Below are 24,032 nucleotides of genomic sequence, written 5' to 3'. Positions count from 1 at the left end.
TGCAGTACCGTGTGCTGGGTTTGAACAAACGGCAGACGCTGTCCTTCCTCAGTCCATCTCCTCCGAACACAGTGGTGGAGGCGATGGACCCAAGATGGTGGGAGTGGGCCTCTTCGCGGTGCCCTCTGTGACTGGACAGGTGTGCGTGAAAAGCTGAGGAGAGTCAGCCTCCCTCCCTGTACCTGCCTGTCACGGAGCTTGTCTTTCCTCCGAGGACTCTGGTGATCAGCAGCTCACTTCTCCAGTTCGGCTGTGGATTGCTGTGGCCTACTTCCCCCGGGGTGTACACTCCAGGGGAAGCCTGCGGCTAGCCGCTGTGGTGCTGTGACCATAGATATGGTGAGCTCCAGTTGCTTGTGTGTTGCTCCCTAGTCTCAAGGGGTTGACATTAGCACCTCTTGTTCTGGGACTCCAGGAGGGCAACAGTTGAGGAGGCCAGTCCACTAGAGAGATTTTCACTCCCAGGTCAGTGTGAAGAGTGTGAATTTTCTGGAGTGAAAGAATTCTCACCATAAATACAAACATGCCCAAGCTGTCTCCCTCACTGGGTCTCCCTCGCTGGGTCTCCCTCCCCTTCTCCTCAGCCACTGCCAAGTATCTCTGGGCAGGGTGGCTGTCTTAAGGTGGAAGATGGTGAGACTCAGGAACGGTCATGGAATTTTGAGTCCAACACCAGAATTGATTCGAACTGAAACATGGTCAGCATTTTTCTGTGCAGTCTCCCCCACCAACAGTCATCAGAATATATTAATTCTCTTCGTAGCTTTTGTGGACTCAACACTTTAAAGTACAGAGCAGTTAGGCACATTTCCCAGAACTGCACAGCAGATTAATGTCAGAGCCAAAACTAAATATAGGCAGGCTGCTGGAATCCCACAGTCGTGTTTTCTTCAGGCCAGATTGAAGCTGGATGTTTTATGACAAATATTTCAAAAAGAAAGGCCCTGACAGCATTCACATTTTCCCAGATAACTATTGTCTTACAGTCAGTCCTTCATGATGGGAATAGCAGACCAATATCCTAAAGCCTTATCAGTTCTTTATTCTAGAACAGACAGTTGATACTCACTGAGCTGAAGAGGGAAAGTGATCTTTTTTTTTTTTTCATCATGGAATGATTTATAATTTTCCAGAGCTTGGCAAAACTAAGCCAGTGAATAGTAAAACCAGATTTGTTTTTGTGATGCTCAAATTCCAGAATATTTAGTCTGACTTTTCCTCACAACAAACGCTGGTTATCTCTTTCCAAAGATGGAGGTGGGTAGGAAGAGAGTGGGAGGGGTAGGAGCCTGTGTCTGGGAACGTAGCCTTTGGACCTGCATGGTGGGCCTACTCTGTTCTTAATCCATTTATTTCCCCTGCTCTTGCGTGTGCATACGCACGCACGCACGCACACACACCTAGAGAGAGAGAGAGAAAGACAGACAGACAGACAGACAGACAGAGCTTTCCCTCTTTGCTCTCTCTCTCTCTCTCTTTCCTGTCTCCCTCTCGCAGGGCTCTCTGGGAACAGGAGAGTTGGGACAGACACTGTCATGGTTGGGAACCAAGAGGAGAGTGTGCTGAAACCACTCCAGGGCCTTTCTCAAGCCCTGGTGTGATGGAAGGACTCAATGAACCCGAACAGTTTCTCACAGGAGAGTTCCGGCCTCTGTCTTCTTAAGAGCAAGGCATTCTGTAAGTTTTAACAGAGCTGGGATCAAAATTCAGAATGTCTGACTCACCCAAGGCTTTGTTTGGATAGAAAAGCCAGGTCACTGTCGTGTCTACAATTGGGATGGTTTAAGGTACAAAAAGTAATATTTCAATAATGTTGCCTGGAGCAGATAGACCGTTTTCAGCACAAAAAGAAAGATTATGCCTTCGGAGCCCGTAGAAGGCAGTGGCCCTTCGTTTTGAAAGCTCTGTGCTTGTGCCCGGCTGATGATGCCCCGTCAAGCTGCTCGTTCTCCCGCTGGCCCTTTCTTCACTGGGCTGCCTATTTACAACCACTGCACCAAGTCCTCCTGGCCCAGGCAGGTGATTTTGAAACTTCACTGATTCTGTGTAGCAGGCTTTGGTCATTTTCCGCCAGGAGTGGGCGGAGGAGGAAGTAGTGTTCTGGGCATAGAACTCCCCAAGATTCCTGAGGTCACTCTTGGTTTCTCTTGCCAGGCTACACTTGGAACTCTGCTGCGTATAGACATGAGTCCCATGAAGAGTTTAGTTTCCAAGATACCTGTGGCCTCAGAAATGACCGATCGCACATATCAGAAAGATTGACATAATTTATGTAGACTCTCTTGCATGCTTGACTCTCTGGAAACTGAAGCTATTTGCCTATGTGGCTCAGAGTTATTTATTAGTATGACTAGTAGCTTGTTATCAACTGGTTGTGGACAGTTCTTTAGTGCATGTCTGGACGTGAGATCCCTTAGTGAGATCCATGACTAACTATATAGATTGAATTCTCTAAGCCAGCACATCAAGGCATGGAGAAGCCACCTGTTAAGTAGGCCTGGGCTCAGAGACACCCTCTCCTCTTCCTACTGTTAGTTTAGGAAGGAGTCAAGTAAATCTACAAGCTCCTCTTGTCGTCTGGACTGTTGAACTCAGCAAGGTGACTACTTCACTCAGTGGAAAATGGAGATGATAAAATCTGTCTCTAACATGCCCACACACGAAGCTAATAATAGCATTGGTCATATTTGTGATTTTTTTTTTTAAAGAAAAAAGGTCTGATTTGTTTGAAAAAGCCATGTGGAAACCTACTATTTTATAATCTGTGTGTGTATGTGGGGTGAGGGAGAGAGATTGGAGTTAATGTATGCAAGGGATTATGCTCATCTCAGAAGCCAAATAAAAAGCCCAGAGGATCCCTCCCCCCCAAGTTGTTGATCAGAGGTATCCTAGAGACGCCCAGAAGAATACAAGCTGTTTGCATTGCTCTTAGCTGTCCACTAGAACTTGATGATCAGACCCTGTTGCTGAAGACGCTACACACACTGTTCATAGGATGTAGAGAAATTCCGTCAGACCAGGAAGCTTCCTCTCCTGGGTAGCTTTCATAGTACTGTCAGGTGCTACGCAGGCCACTGAGGGAGAAAACATCATCAACAGTCTTAATTAGCTGGGAACCCTGGGAATGACAACTAATGACCCTCATGGTAAGATGTGCCCATGGGTGTGATAGTGGCATGAATGTTATAGAGTAACCAACAATTTCTAATGGATTTAAAGCCCACACCATAGAAGGAAACACATGCGTGGTACTGTAAATCTGGCTAAGAACCCATGGTGGGGTACTCACAGACCCCAAAGGTGAGCCTACTACTATTTTCTCACTAAACAGACCTAGTATCAAACTGTTTTCTAAACTCATGTCTCTCTACCTGTAGGTTAGTTCCTTGGGCATTCAATGGTGGTTAAGACAGAAATTCACAGCTGATCAAAGTGTAGAGAGTAAGTATCAATGGAGTACTCCCCCACAAGTTAGAAGTCTGTCTAGATCACACTCCCTCGTCAAGGTTCAGGGACCATTGCAGAAGAGGAGATAGTTTGTAAGAACCAGAGGTCAGGGAAGACCAAAGTGAAATGGTGTCTCCTAGACATGATAGAATGGTCATGCTCGTGAACTCACAGCAGCTAGAGTTGTCTGTGCAAGACTTGTACAATTCCATGCCAGTCAACATTGTAGCATGGAGGGAGAAGGGAGTCACAAGTCCCCATCCCCAACCTGAGGCGCTATGGACAATTGATGACTTATGGGAAAAAGAGAGTCCTTTTTCTTTAAGGGGGTAGCTGGTTACTGGTAGTCAGCTTACTCCAATGGATGACCCATACCCAGGAGTATATGAGCAGCACAATTGGAATCAGTTATTAAAAAAATTTGTTTTTAAAGAGGACACAAAGTTGGGGGAGTAGAGAGGTGGAGCTGGGTCAGGGAGGAATGTGTTGGGAGATGAATGTGATCAAAATACATTGTATGAAATTCTCAAAGAATTAAGAACTAGTTCATTGACTTACAAATATTGAGTTACTAGTTTGCTGACCATTACTATTTCTTCTGCTGCTAAACAAGACCAGATACTACATTCTACCTCTTCTACCCTTGCTGAGTACAAGCTTTGTCTTCTTGCTTGTCTTCTAAGAGTCTAGTAGAAGGCACTCCTGTCTGTCAAAGGCTCTGCCTTTGGGCCTGGTACCCCTCCATTCTGTTCTCTCCAGTGGATGCTGATACTCATGGTATGCTATGGTACCCTTGATGGCTACTCCTGGAAGCTTTCTTTCCGCAGATCTTTACAGTCTGAGACTGGTCCCATCCAGAGACTGCTCCTTTGGAGATTAGCTAAATCCGTCCCCTTAATCCAGCTCTACTCCATAAACTCTGCCTCCTTGTTTATCTGTATGTAATAACCCCACATCCTTGTTCATCTGTGTATAATAAACACGATGAGATTCCGGGGTGCTATGGTTTCTCCAGCTGAAGCCCAAACTGCCCTATCCCAGTTTTCTGTCCATGTGCCCATCTGTCTGTCTTTTATTCATTTTCTCACTACTCTAGTCAGGTTCATTGCCAGAGCCATGGTGGACTTGGCATGGGGACTTACCTTTGAAGGAAGAAATGTCCCCCTCTTTGTGTGAGGAGAGTATTAGCAGTGGGACTCATGGTCTATGCTCCATTCTATGCGGATGCCTTTTGTATACAAACGTGCTTTTATGCATCCAAGGCAGTGCTAGAAAACAAGTCATTTATCTCTTCATAAAAAAATTTGAGTCAAGACAGTAGTTACTCTATAACTTGCAGGTCTTTTTGTCCCCCTTCTCAGTAGGAGGCTGGTGTTCTCCTAGTAAACAATGAACCAGATTCAGTCTCCTCCTGATTTCAGATGAAACTATGATCATTAAAACTCTTATCTTCCCTTTTGTCCAAGAGTCCCCCTCTGGCTTTGTAGTTATAGTTGATGCCGATGTACTTACGTTGTGTTTTCAATTAGCCATGCTTTTAAGGAAATGGTGAAAATAACAGATGCACTTTCAATTGAAGTTTTATTGCTTTTAAAGATATAAATAGCAAATGTATGTTCTTTGTCAACAGCGAACAATATGCTGTACAAAGACACCCCTGACTTTTGTTTGTGATTTTTTTTTTTTGTTAGAGATGAGAAACTATTTTTACAATTTTTAACAGATACAAAAAAACCACCCATACATGTGCATACTAACAGGCTACTATGTAAAGTTGGGCGTGAGACTTCTGAACAAGCAAAGCCCAACCAGCAAAGGATGGCTAGGGACAGTGACGAGGTACCATTTGTCATAGGTTGGGTACTGTGCTAAAGACTTTAATTGTCAAGTCTAATCCTCAAGCTCCTGGGGGTTATTATCACATCAAGAGAAGTTACACTGGCCAGTGTCTTGTAGGCCAGCAACAGTAGAGCCTAGCTCTGAACTCCAGTCTGCCTAATTCTGAAGCCAGTGCCCTCAACCTCTGTGCAAACTGCTCTCACACAGATTTATGTCCGATATCAGAAGCCCCGATTGCTCCAGTTGAGCAGAGTCTATGCAAAGCCCTCTGAAATGCAGTCGGAACTCATTTTCAGAAACCAGACAGTGTTAAGACGCTGTTTATAACTCTGCAGTAGTATTTTATAAGTTATTTTAAGAGCATAGTTTTCACGTCTCCAGATTGCCTCAGAGAAAAACACATCTGTAGGCTTCTGTCCAAGTTGTGATTATTTGTAATTGATGCTTTTGGAAGTGTTTCTGTTCCATCATTTTGCTAAACACAGATTTAGAAAACCACACAATTCCATCAGATGATGTGATTAGCAAGCCCCCAAGTTTCCGGGCAGTGGATGCCTTCAGCGCCTTGGCTTGAAGACACATGATAACAAGGGAAAGATAATCAGCAGAGCCACTGAAGAGAGAGGCAAGGTTTTCTTCTCCATCTGCTTCAGTGGAAATGTGTATTTTTCCTTTCTTCCCTCCACTACTCTTCCTTTCCCCTCCCCATCCTTTCATTCTTATGCTGGGAATCCAACCCAGATCCCCTCAGCTGCTAGGCAAGTGCTCTGCCACTGAGCTATTTTTGAAGCATCTGTGGCTCACTGGAGATTTGCAGACTGTTACCCGTTTCCATACAGTAAAAGCATCACCTCAGTACGTGTTTCCGTTAAAAAACCAACGTTGAAAAAGAGAGATGGAAATATTTTAGCTGATGCTGTCTCATTTACTTATAGCATTCTGAAGAAGCCATGCTGCTCCCTTTCCTCTTAATGTCCCCAGTGTATGTGGTGACAGGCTTTCCATGATAGGTACTATATTTGGTGAAATATTTGTATATATGTATGTGGTGTGTGTGTGTGTGTGTGTGTGTGTGTGTGTGTGTGTGTGTGTGTGTGTGTGTACTGCTACCACATTGTTAGAGTCTAGTCATTCTCACCAAGCCATCATCTGGAAGAATCCCACAAAAATGAAAGCTCACTTTTTATTATCATATTCCTCATTCCAAACCTAACCAACTAAAAATAACTGTGAAATAATTCAGAGGAAACAACCTTCACGTCCACAGATAACTCATCCAATAAGCATAACGTAGCAGAGGGGTATGGAGTGTAGTCAATGATATTCGTGAGTGAACAGACTGTTATTGGGCTGGTCCTGTGTCACACACTTTAATCCTGGCTCTCAGAAGGCCAGCCTGATCACCATAATGAATTCCAGGACAACTTGGACTACATAATAAGACTCTCTCTCTCTCTCAAAAGAAATAAATAAATTTTAAAAAGAACAAAGAAAATGTCATTTTGAAACTTATCACTTCGTACAAAGAATATATGCTACTAAAAATTTTTAATAAACAAAATCAAGGCTTATATAGCTAGACTTCTCAGAAGTCACAATTAAAAAAAGAAAAAAACAAAGATCACAATTTGAATCCAGCTATATTAAACTCTGAAGTTTGCAGTATATATCATGAAGTGAGAGGGCAACATAATTTTTCACTCACACTCTTTCACATGAACAGTTGTTATTTTTAGGTGTGTTCATTGAAGACAGCCGGTGTGACTCTTACCAGTCTAGATGAGAAGTAGCACAGAGAAGGAGGGGTATGAGCTCTGAGAGTGGCCAGTACCGTGTGGGCCTAGAAAGCCTGACCAGCACTGCAGAGTAGCTGGAGCCTGCCAGCGCCCCTGATACTGGTGCCTCTCAGAGCTTGTCTCTGCTAATATAGAGCCCCTCATCACTGAACCTGACCTTGTCACTCTGTCCCCTCTGACCCCTCGATGAAGCTGCCATTGGTTCAGGATTTATATGTACCACTGGCCCATTGAAGAGACAGTCACAGAGGTGTGGTAGAAAAGCTGGTTAATGTGAATGCCTTACAGTGGAGCTGGAGGTAGAGTACTTTGCTGTGGGATGGTCTGTATGTCAAATGCTCTCATTGGTCAATAAATAAAACACTGATTGGCCAGTGGCCAGACAGGAAGTATAGGCGGGATTAACAGAAAGGAGAGAACAGGAAGGCGGAAGGGACACACTGCTAGCCGCCACCGTGACAAGCAGCATGTGAAGACGCCGGTAAGCCACGAGCCACGTGGCAAGGTATAGATTTATAAAAATGGATTCATTTAAGATGTAAGAACTAGATAGCTAGAAGCCTGGCACGGCCATACAGTTTGTAAGCAATATAAGTCTCTGTGTTTACTTGGTTGGGTCTGAGCAACTGTGCGACTGGAGAGTGACAGAGATTTGTCCTGACTGTGGGCCAGGCCGGAAAACTCTAGCTACAGTACTTGACTAGCATTCACAAAGCCCTGGGTTCAATCCCCAGCACCATGAGAAATTTTTAAAAAGAGACGATGCTGTTCATATCAGGATGGCAAACCCATTAGCTAACCCTCTCAACAGACCAAGACAGTTCTATTCTTTTAGGTACACGTTCCAAACACTGGCCTGTACACAAGGAGACATTTCCTTCAAGTGACCAAGAGGCCCAATGGTTCCTACTCGTGATGGGAACCTCACCCAGAACTTTTGAAAATGAGTGTGTTCTTGGAATTTGGTAACAGAGTCTGCATTTTATTCTCTCTGTAGATTGTTAAACAATAGAATACACTTTACTAATGGAATTTTTGAAGGGAAAGAAAATTTCTTGACTCACCAATATAAAAGCGTAGTATAGCATTGGGTCATGTGAAGTAAGCGGTTTAGAGTCCTTCCCAGGGATTTTAAGTGCCGTGGACTTTATTATTTTTGTTTTTGTTTTTCGAGACAGGGTTTCTCTGTGTAGCTTTGCGCCTTTCCTGGAACTCACTCTGTAGACCAGGCTGGCCTCGAACTCACAGAGATCCGCCTGGCTCTGCCTCCCGAGTGCTGGGATTAAAGGCGTGCGCCACCACCGCCCGGCCGTGGACTTTAATAAAGTTGTGTTAACTTAGGCCTTAAGTGCGTAGTGACACTACACTTCTTTGCTTTCATCAACTAATTTAAAAGACACCTCTGCTGTTCTTTTAGGGGTGAATCTTATTTCTGTTTCATACATTTGAAAATAAAACTGGCTTTGGGGATAACGGTAAGAACCCACTGGCCCCCAAACTTTAAATGATTACTTTAGAATCAGTACCAGCAATATCTTAGCTTTGGGACCGTAGTTTTCAAAAATTCGATAAACTTTATAAAATGTGCATGTGCATCTTAGTTCTGGTTTTTCTTCTGCCTTTGGTAATATTGTAACACTTCTCAGCCTGCTCAGCCATGTTGGCTCTGAAAAAAGCCCACCTGCTTGTTTTCTGGGTCTTGAATACGGATAGGCCCTGCCTGAAGATAAGCCTGTTAAAGTTAGAGCTGGGGTTTTCCTGCCTGGCTTTATCACTCTCCTCCTAAACCACAGTCTGCCTTCTGATAGCTCTAATAATTAATTTGGTCTTCTCTCTTTCTTCTCCCTCCCGCCCTGTTCTCCCTGTCTGTTCACAGGTTATCTTGACGAATCAAATTACGACCCATCTGAGTGGAGCCCTCCCTTCTCAAGCAGACCTGGTGTCTCCGGCTGATGATTTGTCCCTGTCTGAAGGTAAAGGATCTGTCCTGGAGAGACTGAAACTTGACACTGACATGCAGCCTCCTGCCTCCTGCTGAGAGCTGGGAGACATGGCTACTGGACGCTGGTCAGTGCAGCCTGCTGGAGCCTGGTGATTTAGGCTTGGACATCTGGCTGGGCACCTGATCTGTTCTTGTCTTTTGCGGTCTCCGAGTGAGTTCCCTTTGAATCATCTTCACACACATCCATCCCTTCCCCCTGGAGGGAGTCTTGTCAGCCCGCTGTGGTGCCTTGCTAACCAGTTCTGTTTCTGAGACTGATGGGCCAGCATTGCTTTTACTAGTGGTCCCGTCGCGATCTTGTCTTTTATTTGTCCTGAGCACCCCTGGACTGCCTGTGAGTGTGCAGTGGTTCCCTGGGCAAGAGATCTGACATTCCAGCTCAGCTTTACAGAAGAAGCAAGACAAAGTCTCCACAGTTGTAAATCTGCCCGTTTTCTCTACCGCCTCCTACTAGCAAAGGTCAGACTGGCTGGGATTTTGAAGGCAGTGAACTTTGAGTCGTTGGGGGAACCACAGCAGCAGCCAGAAGGTGGTTTCTAGTTTTGTTGAAAGTCCTCCCTTGACATTTCGGAGCTTTTCTAGTTGCAGTTGAATTTGGGGCACAGTGCGAGGGGCCGGAGCAGACCCACAGAGTTTTTCCAGGCCCACCTTCCCTTTCTGCTTTCTGAGAACTGGTCATGATGGAATACAGGGGACTTTCAGGCCTAGACAGGCTCCTGACTGCCTGACCAGGTCGTCTTCATGCACCAGCACCGCTGTAGTCTCAGACTGGAAGCCCCACATGTCTGCTTCCTGGTGGTGTTTTTCATAGTGAAAACTACTGACGTGTTTAAGAAAGCTGTGAGGTGTTCTGTCTGCCCCTTCTCTCTCCGTTCAGTGCTCTCTGATCCTCCTGCCGCCTCAGCTGAGAGCCTGAACTAGCTGGACTCCACCTCTCCTTCAACCCCTCTCATCAAGATTGACTTTAGCTTTCTTTGCAAATATATCTTTCATGTGTCCCTTCGTTTCCTTTGTGATTTGTGTTATGATCAAGTGATTTATTAAAACTCATAATTGGCTCATTTTAATAAACCCTGTAAGACCTTCTGTTTCCATTCTGCTGTTTGGCCTTCTTCCAGGGTGTCTCCCTCCTACTCAAAATGCTGAAGATTGTCTTTTCGGAGGATGTGCTAAAATAAGTGTGCCAATTTGAAAATGTTCAAAGACTTGGGGTTTATTGTAACAACCGTGTAATACAACGTGGGGGTCAGCAAATGCAGAAACTCCAGTATTTTTCTTTTGAGTGGTCTAGTTTCTAGAACCCCACTAAACAAGGTTAATCCTTCTTAACCCTTCCCAGTCAGCCCTCCCCTTGCTGGTCAACCCACTAAGTCCTTGAATCAAACGTCTGGTCAAGTGTGCCGCCTTCTGCTGCCCTTCGTCCTGTCTCTAGAAGGCTTTCTCTTCTGTCCTCTCACCCCTCTTCCCAAGGCCAGGCCTCCAGGCTCCAAGACTGCCTCTTGCATAGAGCCTCCTGGCCTGCACGGTCGGCCTTGCGCTCCCCCTCCTCTGTGTCCTCTCTGCCTGCTTGGATTTGTAAAGAAATGCTCTAAGAAGGTTAACTTTTCATATATTTTAAAACTAAATCGGTAGATCTGTCTCTCTGGTGCGAGAGATGGAACTTAGGGTCTCCTGCAGATTGTAATAGCAAGTGCTTTACTACTGAATATAGAACCAGCCCTATGCTGTATTCTTTTTGTGTGCGTGTTTTTATCACAGGGACCAACCAAAAGGTGTAGACATGCTATAAGCAGTAAGGGGACATTAGGTGAGTACCACAGAAGAGTGACCAGCACTCTGCCTAGGAATGCCATTAAAAATCTCTATAATTATACACACAACACACACACACACACACACACACACGCATGCACACCATAAACACACTACACACAAACACGCTCACAAACCTTACATGCACACATACACACCACACACAAATTTGCTCAGCTCTGAGGAAACCAGAAGAGAGTATCTTGCTTCTTTATTTGAAAATAAGTGGATTTCTTTTTCTTGTCTCCCTGCTTTATATTAAGCAAAGAAGTGGAACAAAATGGAGGGAAAGGAATGGCTTTGAGCCGGGCAGTAGTGGCACACACCTTTAATCCCAGCACTCAGGAGGCAGAGGCAGGCGGATCTCTGAGTTCGAGGCCAGCCTGGGCTACAGAGTGAGATCCAGGAAAGGTGCAAAGCTACACAGAGAAACCCTGTCTCGAAAAACAAACAAACAAACAAACAAACAAAAGAAATGCCTTTGAACTCTAGTGTAATGGCAACAGGAAAATGATGAGCTGTTCATAGGAAAGGGCGTTCCTAGCTCATCCTTAGGTAACTATTCCTAGTGATGAAACCCGAGAGGGAATTGAAGCAGTTGGTTTTTTTGTTTTGTTTTGGTTTGTTTTTTTAAGGTATTTTTCTTGTATTGAGGGAACATGTAAATAGGGCATGGAAATATTTTTCCCGAAGTTTATAATGGAGTTACTTACCAGTGAGTTAAAATAAACAGATTTTGGCCAGGGGAAAGCACTTGCCTAATACTCATGAGACAGCGATATTCTATCCCCAGAACTTCAGACAAAAAACAAAACAAAAAACAAAAACAAAAGCACACTGATGGGGGGGAGCATTTCTTAGAACATGCATTCCTGCTCAGATATATTGCAGTGATCCCTAAGTTTCTATGAAAGAGATGTGAAATACATAACATAAAATAGAATAAACTACTTGTGGGGTTTAGGCTTTTATTTGTTGACCTTTGAATATGTGGTAACTATGACCATGGGCAGATCTTTGGGGCCTCAGTTTCTTCTGTCTGGTGTTATTTTGAAGGAGTAAAAGATTGCTCGAGTCGTTTTCAGTGCTGACATGGTGAGGAGGGTCTGCAGCTGGGAAGCACCCAGCCACGGGTGGTTCTTCTGCTTTACAGAGTCCTGTAATGGATTTCAGCTGCAGAGCAGAGGCCCTTGCTTAAACAGTGCTCGCTCGAAAACAGTTTGGAGAGCAGGCAGCCAAGAGCAGCCAGCAATAAAATGATCTGGGTTGACCTAAGAGGAGCACCCAGCAGGAGCTGATCCGGGAAATGAAGTCCCTTCTGCTCTGATGCAGAAAAGGGAATACAAGTGACCCGGTCCAACCAAGCCATCTCTTCTGCCCAAGCTGATCCTGTGCTATTAATATCGGCCAGCTGCAGGCCCAGAGCATCCCCTGCTGAGATCAAAGGAGCCCCTATCTTAGCTGGAACAAGGTCATCTGCACAGGGCTATAAAAGTAAGTCCTGGCTGCCTACAAGCATGGCTATGGGGGAGGAGAAGGCAGGAGATGGGAGGCGCTCTCCTCCTCCCCCTCCTCCTTTCATCTCAGCTGACCAGCTGGTGCCCTCCCAATGTCTGTAGAGTTGAGAGGTCTTTGTTTGTGTGGTGCTGCCTCTGCCTTACTCACTTTGTGCCTGGCTTGTTGTCTGGACCAAGCACACCCAGTGCTCGCAGTTTGGGTCCACGGCATGAGTGCCTGCATTGAGGTTTCCTTCCAGTGCTGAGTTACCCGGCTCCTGGGTGGGAAGGCCGAAGAAGGGAGAAGTGGACCCCATAGGCCAAGGCCTTTCTCAGCCTACTCTTGCCCTGCAGCTTGGGCCTTGAGAAGGAATTCTTACGAGGACACGTTCAATGAATTCGGCATTTTGCAATCTGCCTTTCACAAACTCGTGAATTGGAGAAAATAGAACTTTCGGGACTCATGCCAACTTAGCGGGGTTGCAAAGTCATCCCATCCCGGTGTGCCTCTCGGTCTCCCTGGGTTCACACTCTTCCATATGTTTGTATGGAAGAGACACAAAGAGAATAAGAGACAGACAAGCCCAGAAACATATATAGAATGAGGAAAAAAGCCATACGGGGGTGTGACAAGTATACCAAAGTGTCCCTACGAACTAGAGCAGCCTCAGCAATGAGGTCATTTGCCTCACTCTGTATGCTAGAATTAAAATCCCACCAGGGGGTTGAACTGTAGACCCCCTTACAATAACAGCAGGGCTGGAAAAGACGTCAGCAATGTTCTATTTGTCCAACCTGCAGTCTCACAAAAGAGACTGGGTAAAAATAATGATTTTTATTGTTTTACACTTTCCATAATCCTAGGCCTGAGTGGGTAAAGTCATTCAAAGTGTCTTTTTCCGTTTTTGTTCCGTTGGCAGAAACCCTGACACATAAGTTGTCGGAGCTCAATCATTGGTTTTTACAACTTTCCTGTTTCTCCGCTCTTGCTTCTTCCTTGTGCCACTGAAGGACCTGGGTCCCTTCAGTGCTGGGTCTCAGTTACAGGGTCTCTCTTTCTCCACATTGATCATTAGGGAAAGGATCTAGTGATCCAGCTGCCCACACATGCATATCCTATTCCGACCTGGGACATAGTTGGTAAATGACACTGATGTGTCGTATCAAGACTGACACTCTGCTCACCCCACCCTTTCTCTTGCTTCCTTCTGATGGGTTAGGAGGGCAGCAGTTACTTTCCAACAGTGACTTGGCCCACTTGGGGAGTCCCAGGTGGCTCCACGGGATGGAAGGCATTACTAGGCTTCTGTCCCGCATTCTGGCATCGGGCATGTTGGTGTCTTTGTATCTCCATTAGTAGTCTCGGGTAGATTATAGCACATGGAAACTAACACTTAAAAGTGCACTGCAGGGTCAAGGATAGAACAAAAGAAGACTAAACTGCACTTCTTCTAGAACCCAAAATGTTTTTTAGCTTTAGTGCTGGAACGCCTTTCTATTCCTGTTGCAGTCAGGGGAATTGATGGCTGATTTCATTTGCAAGAGAAAGTATTTTTGGGATTCAAATTCCCCAACAAACCACCCTTGCAAAAAGCTGGAGTCCATTTGAAAGATTATATGCAAGTGTGTGTGGCTTGTGTGTCTTTTAAAATAAATTTAGCAAGCAAAGGCAGCTCGGAATGGTTGGGGCGAATCAGGGACTCGTGGTTGTGAAAGAAGCAGACTTCAAAGCGTGGTATGAATTTTCTAGTTTTATTTCCACTCTTGCTTTCCAGCTGGATCTGCTCTGGATTTACTGCAGGATGTTTGAAAATGTGGCTCCCTGCTAATCTCAGACAGTTGCTATGATCAATGGTTTCTTTCATTTCCGATAAAAAACACTGGTGTTTCTGCTTAAATTGTGTGTACTTTCAGCTTTATTATTTTCGTTGTGATTTATTGTTCTGCATTACCCAAATTTGTAATCCATTAACCACAAACTTTTGGGTGGGTTGGTCAAGTTTGCCAACTCTCCACAAGTTAACTCCAAGGCCTTTCAGAGTTCAAGCTCACCCTGAAGTTCATAGGTTTGTGTGGATCACATAGACAAGGACATGGGTGGAACAGGTTCATACCCACTCTTCAGAGGTATGGTGGAAGGCTCCAGTTGGTGCTTATGGTATAATTGGCATCAGGTATCACCATGTGATTTTGAGGTTAATAGTAACAACTGCTATTAACAGCATTTGTATTAGCATTTCCATAGTACTATAAAATGTCTTAAAATGATAAATCTCTTAGTTTACCTCGAGCAACTGAAGCATGAAAGAGAAACAGGAATTACTCAAAGGCCACACAGTGAGTGGAAGGGATAGTGCCAGGGACAGAAGTCACCATGCTTCCCACAAAACCTTAGATTTGGAGACTGCAGCGCCTTGGGGTTGAGTTTTGGATAAAGATATTTAAAGGACCCAGTGATCTTTCAGTTTTTTATTCCAAAGCCACAGACATATGTCAACACACAGGGCATTACATATGTCAATACACAGGGCGTTTCACGGGTTTCTCTTCCTAAGGGCACACACATCTGCCCACATTTCCCATCCCCTGCATTCTAGAACTGTGGTACCTGACTGTGCCTATATTACTGCCAGCAACTGTTTGATGCCATGGAAAGTCTAATTTATAGAAAAAAAAAGAGATTAAAAGCATAAGAAATGTGTGGTGTTTGGCTAAAGAATGTCTAAATATTATGTGAGGCAGGAGAAATGGAGTTGAGAGGAGATGGGCACAGCCTAGAAACGTCAGAAAAGCTGTAAATCTCAAGAGGGAGGGAACTAGTTGAGGGTTTTCAGCAAGGAGGCCAAGGAGGCAATCTAAGCATGGCTGAGGGATCCAAAGAGAGAGGAAACAGTAAAGTCAAACACCAGGAAGTACTTTTAATCGGGGAAGGGAGATGCAGGTGGAGCGCAGGCCGAGAGGAAGAACGGTGTTTGCGGTAGTTCTGTGAGACCTGGAGAGATGGTTTGGGTTTGGTCTCGTTTGAATTTTTACGATTCTATTTCTTTGTGTATGTGAGCACTCATGTGTATGTGTGTGACACAGTGACACACACATGTGGGCAGGTCAGAGAAGAACTTGTGAGAATTGGGTCTTTCCTTCTGCCATGTAGGTCCCAGAGATAAAATTCTGAGGCATTTATCTAATTATTCTTTATCAATAAAAACTCAGGAGTCAGATATCAGGGTAAGAGCCTGAATGATCAGAGAAGTGGGGGAGAAGCGACCAGTGACCTCCTCTCTCTCTCCTTCCTTGACCCTAAAAGGCCAAGAATCTTTCTAAGCCCCATCCTACTACTTCCTGTGTCTCTCTATATGTCCTCAGTCCTCCAAAACCTCTATGACTAATTTTGGTCAGCTAGTAGCTAGCTTTGCCCTCTGATTCAAAGTAAACTTTATTGTCAGTCTCTGGAGTGCCAGAGTGTGACCAAAATATCCTACAACAAAATTCATCATCAGGCTTAGTGAGCTGCTTTACTCACTAAGCCATCTTATGGACTTTGTTTTGAGACAGGGTTTCACTCTGTAGCCCAGGTTGGCCTTACATGTGTGATCCTCCTGTCTCTACCTCCCAGATATTAGGATTACCGTCATCCATCTCAGTGTCCTGCCCTGGGATAGATGATCTGAAAGCAGTTCCCTTTATTCTCAGACCTCTTTGCCATCTAGAATTTACTGTCTGATTTCCCAGATCTGCACATGTTTCTGTTAAGGTCTAAGGGTCAATAAAATCAAAGGGATGCAGCCCTCAAAACCTGGCGGTGTCGATTGCCTCAGCTGCGGGGGGGTAACGGCCAAAGAGTATGATATGATCTTGGAGGCTTTCCAGTTGGGAGGAATCTCTGAGAAGATATCCTTACTGATCATCACCACAGAGAATTCTATACCAGGCATGGGGGGCCAGTAGGTCAGATTGATCATGAGAAGGGGGAAGTAGCTGATTTGTTTATTTCATATTGTCACGTGACGTGAAGTGCTTTCAGAATGCATTTGTAGGATTGACTGGGATTAGCAGGTAGAGTGTCACAAGGTCCTGCCAGGTAGTCCATCCTAAGAATAGCCCAGCCAAGCTCTGACCTAGGGTTTGTGTCAACTCGTTCCAGAACCATGGGCCCAAAGAAGATGGAGGATTTCTCTGAGTAGATCTGCCCTTCAGTAAAAAGTACGGAGCACTTACATTTCTCCACCAGAGCCTTTCTTCTGGTGGCTCTTGAACTTTCGCTAGAGGGCTTATTAATACCCACATTCCCAGGCTTCTACTCCTAGAGTTTCTGTTGAACAAAGATTGGATTAGTCTCCCAAGTTTTGAGCCGTTGAGGACAGGGTAGTGCCGGTCCAGAGATCCCAGTGTGAGGACCACTGCTTGGTCAGTGAGTCTCTATGGGAAGCATCACGGGTACCAAGACAGATGTGTTTTCATCTGAATTCTCACTACATCGCCAGTGGCATTTCCTGTAGGCTGCGGTAGAGAGGATACTAGAAGGTTTCATGGCTCTTTTGAAAGCAAAAACAGAAGGCCGCTGAAGTTCACTTTTAAAAGGTCAGCCCATGAAAACGTGTTATGTTATTTATGGACCATATACTGTGTGCCTGGCATTGTTCTGCCATCATCATATAGAATCCTTACAGCAACTCTGTAAAAAGACAGTATCCGTCACCCCGTCTCACCGACAAAGGGCCTAGACCTAGGGCCGAGGGCGTGTATGGCAGCAGAGTTAGTGGTAGAGCCAGGATTCTAACCCACAGAGGCTGGTTCCAAATTTACGTTTCAATCTAACCAAGTTCTTCTGTGAAGATTTCATTGAGAGTCTCTTATCTCTATGAAAGTAGGAGCCAAAATATAGCCAAGTCATATGGGAGTCAGACATACTGAAATCTGAATCATTCCATTCATTCTTCTCTCATCTCTCTTGGCTTTCCATTGTGCTCTGTCTTGATTTTAGGAACTAATTGGTCCAGCTGACCTGGTAATGCTATGCATTGCTTACACTTTCACCCAGTCTGTTGGAATCAAGAAGTCTTATGACAAATGAAATGTCCAGTGCCCTTCTCCTTTCGTGAGGGCCCACGAAGTGGGGCAGGCTCCTTTTATACAGGCACAGCATAACATCTACTGAAGGGACTTTGCCCAGTTGAGCAAGTGTTAGGGTAAGTTTGATAACAGGACTATTCTCATTATTTCAGTCCTGTCTGTTCTCAGGGTCCTCTTCTTTGAGATTTTAGTATTAGTTACCTATCACAAGCCCATATCTTCAACCCAATGTATTGTGATTAAAAAAAAAGCTGGGCAGTGGTGGCGCACACCTTTAATCCCAGCACTTGGGAGGCAGAGGCAGGCGGATCTCTGAGTTCCAGGCCAGCCTGGTCTATAGAACGAGTTCCAGGACAGCCAGGGCTATAAAGAAAAACCCTGTCTAAAGTTTGTCTTCATGGGGAAGAAAGACCTCTTTTGTTTACCTAGAATTCACTATTTACTCTGACTTATTAATTGTTAGTTTAGATATGGGGCCTAACCCTAACTCTGATTACTTTGCCTCTGTGACAGAAGCACACTAGCACAAACTATAGTCCTTAATCAGCCATCATCTGTCAATGCCTTAGTCTACAGCCACAAGCTCTATCCCTTGCTGTGTGTGATCTGAAATAAGCTGGAGCAAAATTACTATCTGCAGGAGAGACTCTTGAGTAACGAGTTAAGTGCGATTTGTGTGTGTGTGTGTGTGTGTGTGTGTGTGTGTGTGCGCTGCGCGCGCGCGTGCGCGCGCGTGCATGCATGTATGCATGGCATATACACATGCACAATGTTTGTGTGTGTTGATCAGTTGTTGATTTTCTTTATTATATTTCCATCTATTAGGCCCATAAGAAAACAGATAAGAGAATCCATGTTTCCTAGCAATATTACTTCTAGCTATAAAAGATGGATAATAACAAGGTAGTCAGGAAATTAATGGGGCAGACTGTTTTGTTTTATTTGGATTTTTTGAGACAGGGTTTCTCTGTGTAACAGTCCTGGCTGCCCTGGAACTCACTATGTAGACCAGGCTGGCCTCAAACTCACAGATCCACCTGCCTCTGCCTCCCGAGTGCTGGGATTAAAGGTGTGCGCCACCACCACCTGGCTGACTGTTTTGTTTTTAAATATGATATATAGATGAATGAAACTGAAAAAATGTCAAAATAAGCTGAGTGTCAGGATGCATGCCTGTAATTCCAACATGAGGAGGCTGAGGCAGGAGGGACAAAAGTTCAAGGCCCTCCTGGGCCACCCACCAAGACTCTCAAGTAAGCAAGTGTAAAAGATAAAATTATTTTGTACAGATAATATATTCCAATAATAACAAATAAATTTACCAGGAGAAGGTGTTCCCCAAAGATATTTCTAACAGAGATACACTTGAAATCTTCAGAAGTAGAGCTCAGGAAACAACTGTCAATGCCCGAGTGGCTTGGATAACCAAAGACAGATACAAAGCCTGGATCCAAAGGGAGAAGTTGCTTGTTTCTTCGGGGATCAAACTGAACCCTGAGAAAATAGCTTTCTCTCTGAGCTGCTAGCACCAAATTACAGTAAACCAGCAAGAAAATCTTGTCTTTGAGTCATTAAACATATAAGTTCCATGAGATAGGACTTTGTGCACTCTCGGGTCCCCACAGACAAGAACATTGACAGGAAAGATAAGTTACTCAGCAAGTGTCTGGTGGGTGAATGAGGCACCTCCAGAAGAAGGGGAAGTCTTGCTTAGAGCTTTAGGCCTAAGGCATGAGACGACCATTGTAATTTTTAATGACATCACACATCGTGAGTGCCCCCAAAATCCTTCAGCGTATTATCAGCACTAATTGTAAGTTGAGTGACAATGAGAATACAGAGACAGTATCAGACCAGAAAGCACAGAAGTCCAGTGACTCAGCTTTTGAAGGAGGACTCCCTCACTCACACAAGGGTGGTGACTGTGGAACTTTACTCTGATACTCTAAGGACGTTTATTAGACACCTATGATCTATTAGTTCCTGTGTCAGATGGGTGCTGAGGGATCTGAGACAGGAAGCTCACAGGTAGTGATGTGTGTAATGGACAGACTAGTAACAAAGTGTATTTGGTACCACAATGGCACAGGTTTTCAGGAGACTCTGAACACATGAAACTCCTGGCTTGGGGATTGGGCTCTGTAGGAAGATTGTACAATAAGAGGGAACTTCAGTTGGACCTTGAAGGATCCTTGGCAGTTCCTAAGAAGAAAAGGGTAATGCTTCAAGCAGAGGCTTAAAGGAAGAGAGGGAGGGAGAGAGGAAGGAGGGAAAGAGGAGGGAGGGAGGGAGGGAGGGGGGAACTATGATGGAATAAAGGGAGTTATAGATAGAGGTGGAGGCCCAACTGTGAAAGGTCACCATCATGCTCATCAGTTTGATTTTTTTTCATGAGGCTAGTTACCCAGCCATCAAAAAAAAAAAAAAAAAAAAAAAAGAGAGAGAGAGAGAGAGAGAGAGAGAGAGAGAGAGAGAGAGAGAGAGAGAGAGAGAAGTAATAGAGCCATTTTGTAGTTGGAAGATACTTCTCAAGTAGTGATTTACACACCAGAAGCACTAGGAATGAAACGGGGAACTCCGACCTTGATCTCTTTGGGGCAGGGATAACCCTAACCTTCTGACAATAAGAACTTCAGTATACTTTAGCTTTTCTTAGGTCCTGAGTGGCCAGGTCTACTTTTGACTTCCCATCTCGATGGCCTAGGAGAGACTTATTTGGTATATTAGACTTCTGAAAAGATATATGAGCCTGGCTTGGAAGCTCATGCTTGTTATCCTAACACTTGGGAGCTGGGAGGGAGGAAGATCAGGAATTCAAGGTCATCCTGAGCTACAGAGTGAGTTTGGGGCCAGCCTGGGCTATAGCAGTCCCTGTCTCAAAACAACAGGTCAGCTCTCCATCCATTTATCAAAGCAGCTTATGGTTAGAAGTAATACCAGGTTACCTGTAAGTCACTGTTAGAAGGTAAGAGAAAAAGAGCAAGTGATTTAAAGTTCTGAATGACACCGTGGAGATAAATACGTGCTTGCCTCACATTCCTTCGGCTAATGGTTGCAACAGAAATGTCCAGTGACTGGCGTATACCAGACACCATTACCAGTCACCATGAAAGCTCGGTAAGTTTATGAGGGTCAGTTTTGGGTTTGGTTTTCCCGGTACTGTGACCAAGCCTAGAATCTTTATGTTGTTGTTTGCACTCTTTTATATTGAGGGTCTTTTTTCTCCTTGTTTATTGTTTGAGAAATTCACACACACTTATAATCAGAGTGTTTTGATCAAATCCACCCCCATTACCTTCCCTCCAGTTCCTTCCCTGTCCTACCTACCATTTTCCCCTCTCAACTCCACGTGCCCGCTTTTTCTTCAACACACTGGGTCTCCTTGGTGCTGCCTGTGTGTGCATGGGTTTAGGATAGGTGTTCTCTCCAGGTTTATATCCCTGGAACCATCCATTGCCAGTGGCGCCTCAGCTGGGAACGTGTCTTTGTGAGTCCCTCCTCTCATCTATACCCGGAACTTTGGCCTGAGCTCCTGCAAGTCACGGCCACTGTGAATTCAAGTGTGCAACGGTGCTGTGGTGTCCAGCAAACACTGTTTCACTGCAGATGTCCGCCACCCCTGGTTCTTATAATCCCCACCCCCTTTTTCTCAGTGATCCCTGAGCTTTGGAGGGAGGAGGTGTGATATTGAAGCCTCACTTAGGGTTGAATATTCCACAGTCCACTGCATAGTTTACCAGTTTTGGGGTTCTGTATTAGTCACTATCTACTACAAAAAGAAGCTTCTTTGATGAGGGTTGAGAGGTCCACTAATCCATTGGTAAAAAGATAAGAACTTGGGGCAGTGTATTCTCTGTCCATTTAGCAGATTAATGGATGGTCTTAGGTTCCACCCTATGACCTAGCTAGCCACAGGGTTTTGACTAGAGTCATCCGAAAGGAGGAAGCCTCCCCTGAGAAAATGCCTCCATAAGATTGGGCTGTAGGCAAGCTTATATGGCATTTTCTTAATTAGTGATTAATGAGGGCGGGCCCAGCCCATTGTGGGTGGTGCCATCCCTAGACTGGTGGTCCTGGGTTCTATAAGAAAGCAGGCTGACTAAGCCATGAGGAGAAAGTCAGTAAGCAGCACCCCTCCACGACCTCTGCCTCAGCTCCTGCCTCCAGATTTGAGTTCCTGTCCTGACTTCCTTCAATGATGAATGGTGATGTGGAAGTGTAAACCAAATAAACCCTTTCCTCCCCAAGCTGCTTTTGGTCATGGTGTTTCATCACAGCAATAGTCACCTAAGACACCCAGTTATTGGTACCAGGCATGAGTTTCATCTTGTAGTGCAGGCTTTCAATCTAATCAGAAAGTGGTTGGTTATTCCCATGACATTCATGCCACCATCTTGACAGGGTCATCATTAGTGTAGCTCACAGGGTTCACAGCTGTGGAGGACTAACTCTTCTCCCCTGGTAGCTGTATTAATAGGACCTTTCAGCACTAAGAAAGCTAGCTATTGGGAGGAGGGGGTTGACTTCCAGGTTGGTACTAGTTTGATTTCGCTATGTCCTATGACTCAGGTATGTGGTATCTTCAGCAGCAGGGTCTTACCATACCAAGAGCAATGGCAATAGCCTTTTTCCAGAGGTGTGTGTGGGGGCGTGTTCTACTAAGTTCCACTGACCAACAACTAGAAAGGAGATAACCTGTATCTGGCACTGGGCTTATTGTTTGATATCCTATGATGTCTGGGAGACACACTGTCATCCCCCTGCCCCTGTCATGGGTCATTTTAGAGTAACTCCACTGAAACTCCTTTATATATGTATATGCAGCAGTATAAAATTTAAGCTTCTGACATAGTACATTTCCATGTGACACTTTTAAAGATCTTCAGCATTAGTTATCCCTCAGATACTCACTCCTCTACTCTGCCTGTCCCTCCCCCACCACCCCATTTAACCCTTCCTGTTCCTTTATTCTCCCTTCCCCCTTTATACTACCTATGTTCTATCCCCCCGACACCTGAAAATTCCCCACTTATGGCTCATTAGTTTCCTGCCTTCTATGGGTACCACAATTTATATGCACATATCTAAAGATTTAAAGCTAGCATCCATGTATGATAGAGAGCATGTGACATTTGTCTTTCAGGGTGGAAAGGTTACCTCACTCAGAATGATTATTTCTAGCTCCATTCATTTACCTGCAAATTTCACAATTTAATTTTTTCTTACAGCCGAGTAATATTCCATTGTATCACTATACCACATTTTCACCATCCGGTCATCAGTTGGTAGACATCTAGTCTGTTTCCTGGATATTGTGAACAGAGCAGCAATGAACATGGATGAGTCAGCTATTTCTGTAGTAGGAATATGCCCGAGTGGTATAGCTTGAGCATATGGTAGGTCTATTTCTAGTTTCCTGTGGAGCCTCCCAACTGATTTCTAAGTGACTGACTGCCCTGCCTTGCACTTCCACCCACAGTGAGTGTCTTCCTTTCCCCACATCCATACCAGAAGGTTTTGTCTTTTTTTTTTTTAATCTTAGCCATTCTGACTGAGGTAAAATGTAGTTTTAATTGCATATCCCTGATGTTTAAAATTGCTAAGGAGATTTAAAACTAATAATTATCAGACATTTGTATTTCTTCTACTAAGAACTCTTTCATTCCATGCCCCAAATTTTCATTGTGTTGTTTGTTTGTTTTTGGTGTTTAGGTTTGTTTGGGTTTTTTTTTAGTTATTTGCATATTTACTAGCCCTCTGTCAGATGGGCAGCTGGTAGATTTTTCCCCCTATTCAGTTGGCTGTCTCTCCATTATTGAACGGAGACTCTTACAAGACCTTTTGAGGGTCACTTATTCCCCTCATTTGGGAAGCAAAGGAACTGAAGCATGGAGCGCTTACTGAGCTGGCTGATGATCACAATCATTAGTCGGGAGTCAAACCTGGAGTCTGGCATCCGAAGCTGTGCATCAGCACACCTTGCTCAGCTCCCAAGGATCTACTACAGGGACACTTCCGAGTCACGTGTCTGTTGTTGCCAGAGCTGGGTGGACTGGAGGCTACTTCCTAGTATCACCCCACTGCACCCCTGGAATCTCTCCATTGGCAGATATTCCAGAAGAGGTGTATCTTGACAGTGACAAAGCATTGCATTTCAAGCAAGGGGACTTGGATCCAAGGATTACCTCTGCCACCAACTGCTGTTTAAGCCAGTCACTTAAACTTCTCTGGCCCTCCTTTCCCTTGGTCACACTAAGGGGCGCCTGTTGGCCTTTTTCAGAGTGTTTGTAGAGTTGCATTCCATCTTTACAAAGCAAGTGTTGTATCCTCCTCTGAGCCTCAGGCAGGCTTTTCTCTCTATCCTGTAATGATGAGCAGAGTAAACCCCGGGCAGGAGCAACCCTCTACGGGCATTTGCTACCTTCCTTGTCGGGTTTTATGCTGGTTATCTGAAGCAGCAGTCTTTGCATTTCAGATCTATAATCCATCAGTATTTAGCATATTATCTGTAAAGCCTAGTGCAAACAACTGTGCAGTTAAGTTCTATAAAACACATTAGGAATAGGAAGT

The 24,032-nt window shown here is 44.7% G+C and overlaps 1 protein-coding gene across 1 annotated transcript in view; it reads left to right on the top strand.

The window, feature by feature from the left end:
* The window catches only part of Rad51b (RAD51 paralog B), a 545,966-nt gene that overhangs the window by 372,854 nt on the left and 149,080 nt on the right, over window positions 1-24,032 (top strand). The window contains exon 9 of the mRNA XM_052739453.1: window positions 8,959-9,055. Within this exon, the coding sequence (XP_052595413.1) occupies window positions 8,959-9,055 (97 nt within the window). The remainder of the gene's footprint in view (window positions 1-8,958; window positions 9,056-24,032) is intronic.

The sequence above is a fragment of the Peromyscus californicus genome, unplaced genomic scaffold (genome assembly GCF_007827085.1).
Source record: "Peromyscus californicus insignis strain IS unplaced genomic scaffold, ASM782708v3 Scaffold_15__1_contigs__length_86483966, whole genome shotgun sequence".
Classification (NCBI taxonomy): Eukaryota; Metazoa; Chordata; class Mammalia; order Rodentia; family Cricetidae; genus Peromyscus; species Peromyscus californicus.
This window is presented reverse-complemented; position numbering and strand designations above follow the sequence as displayed.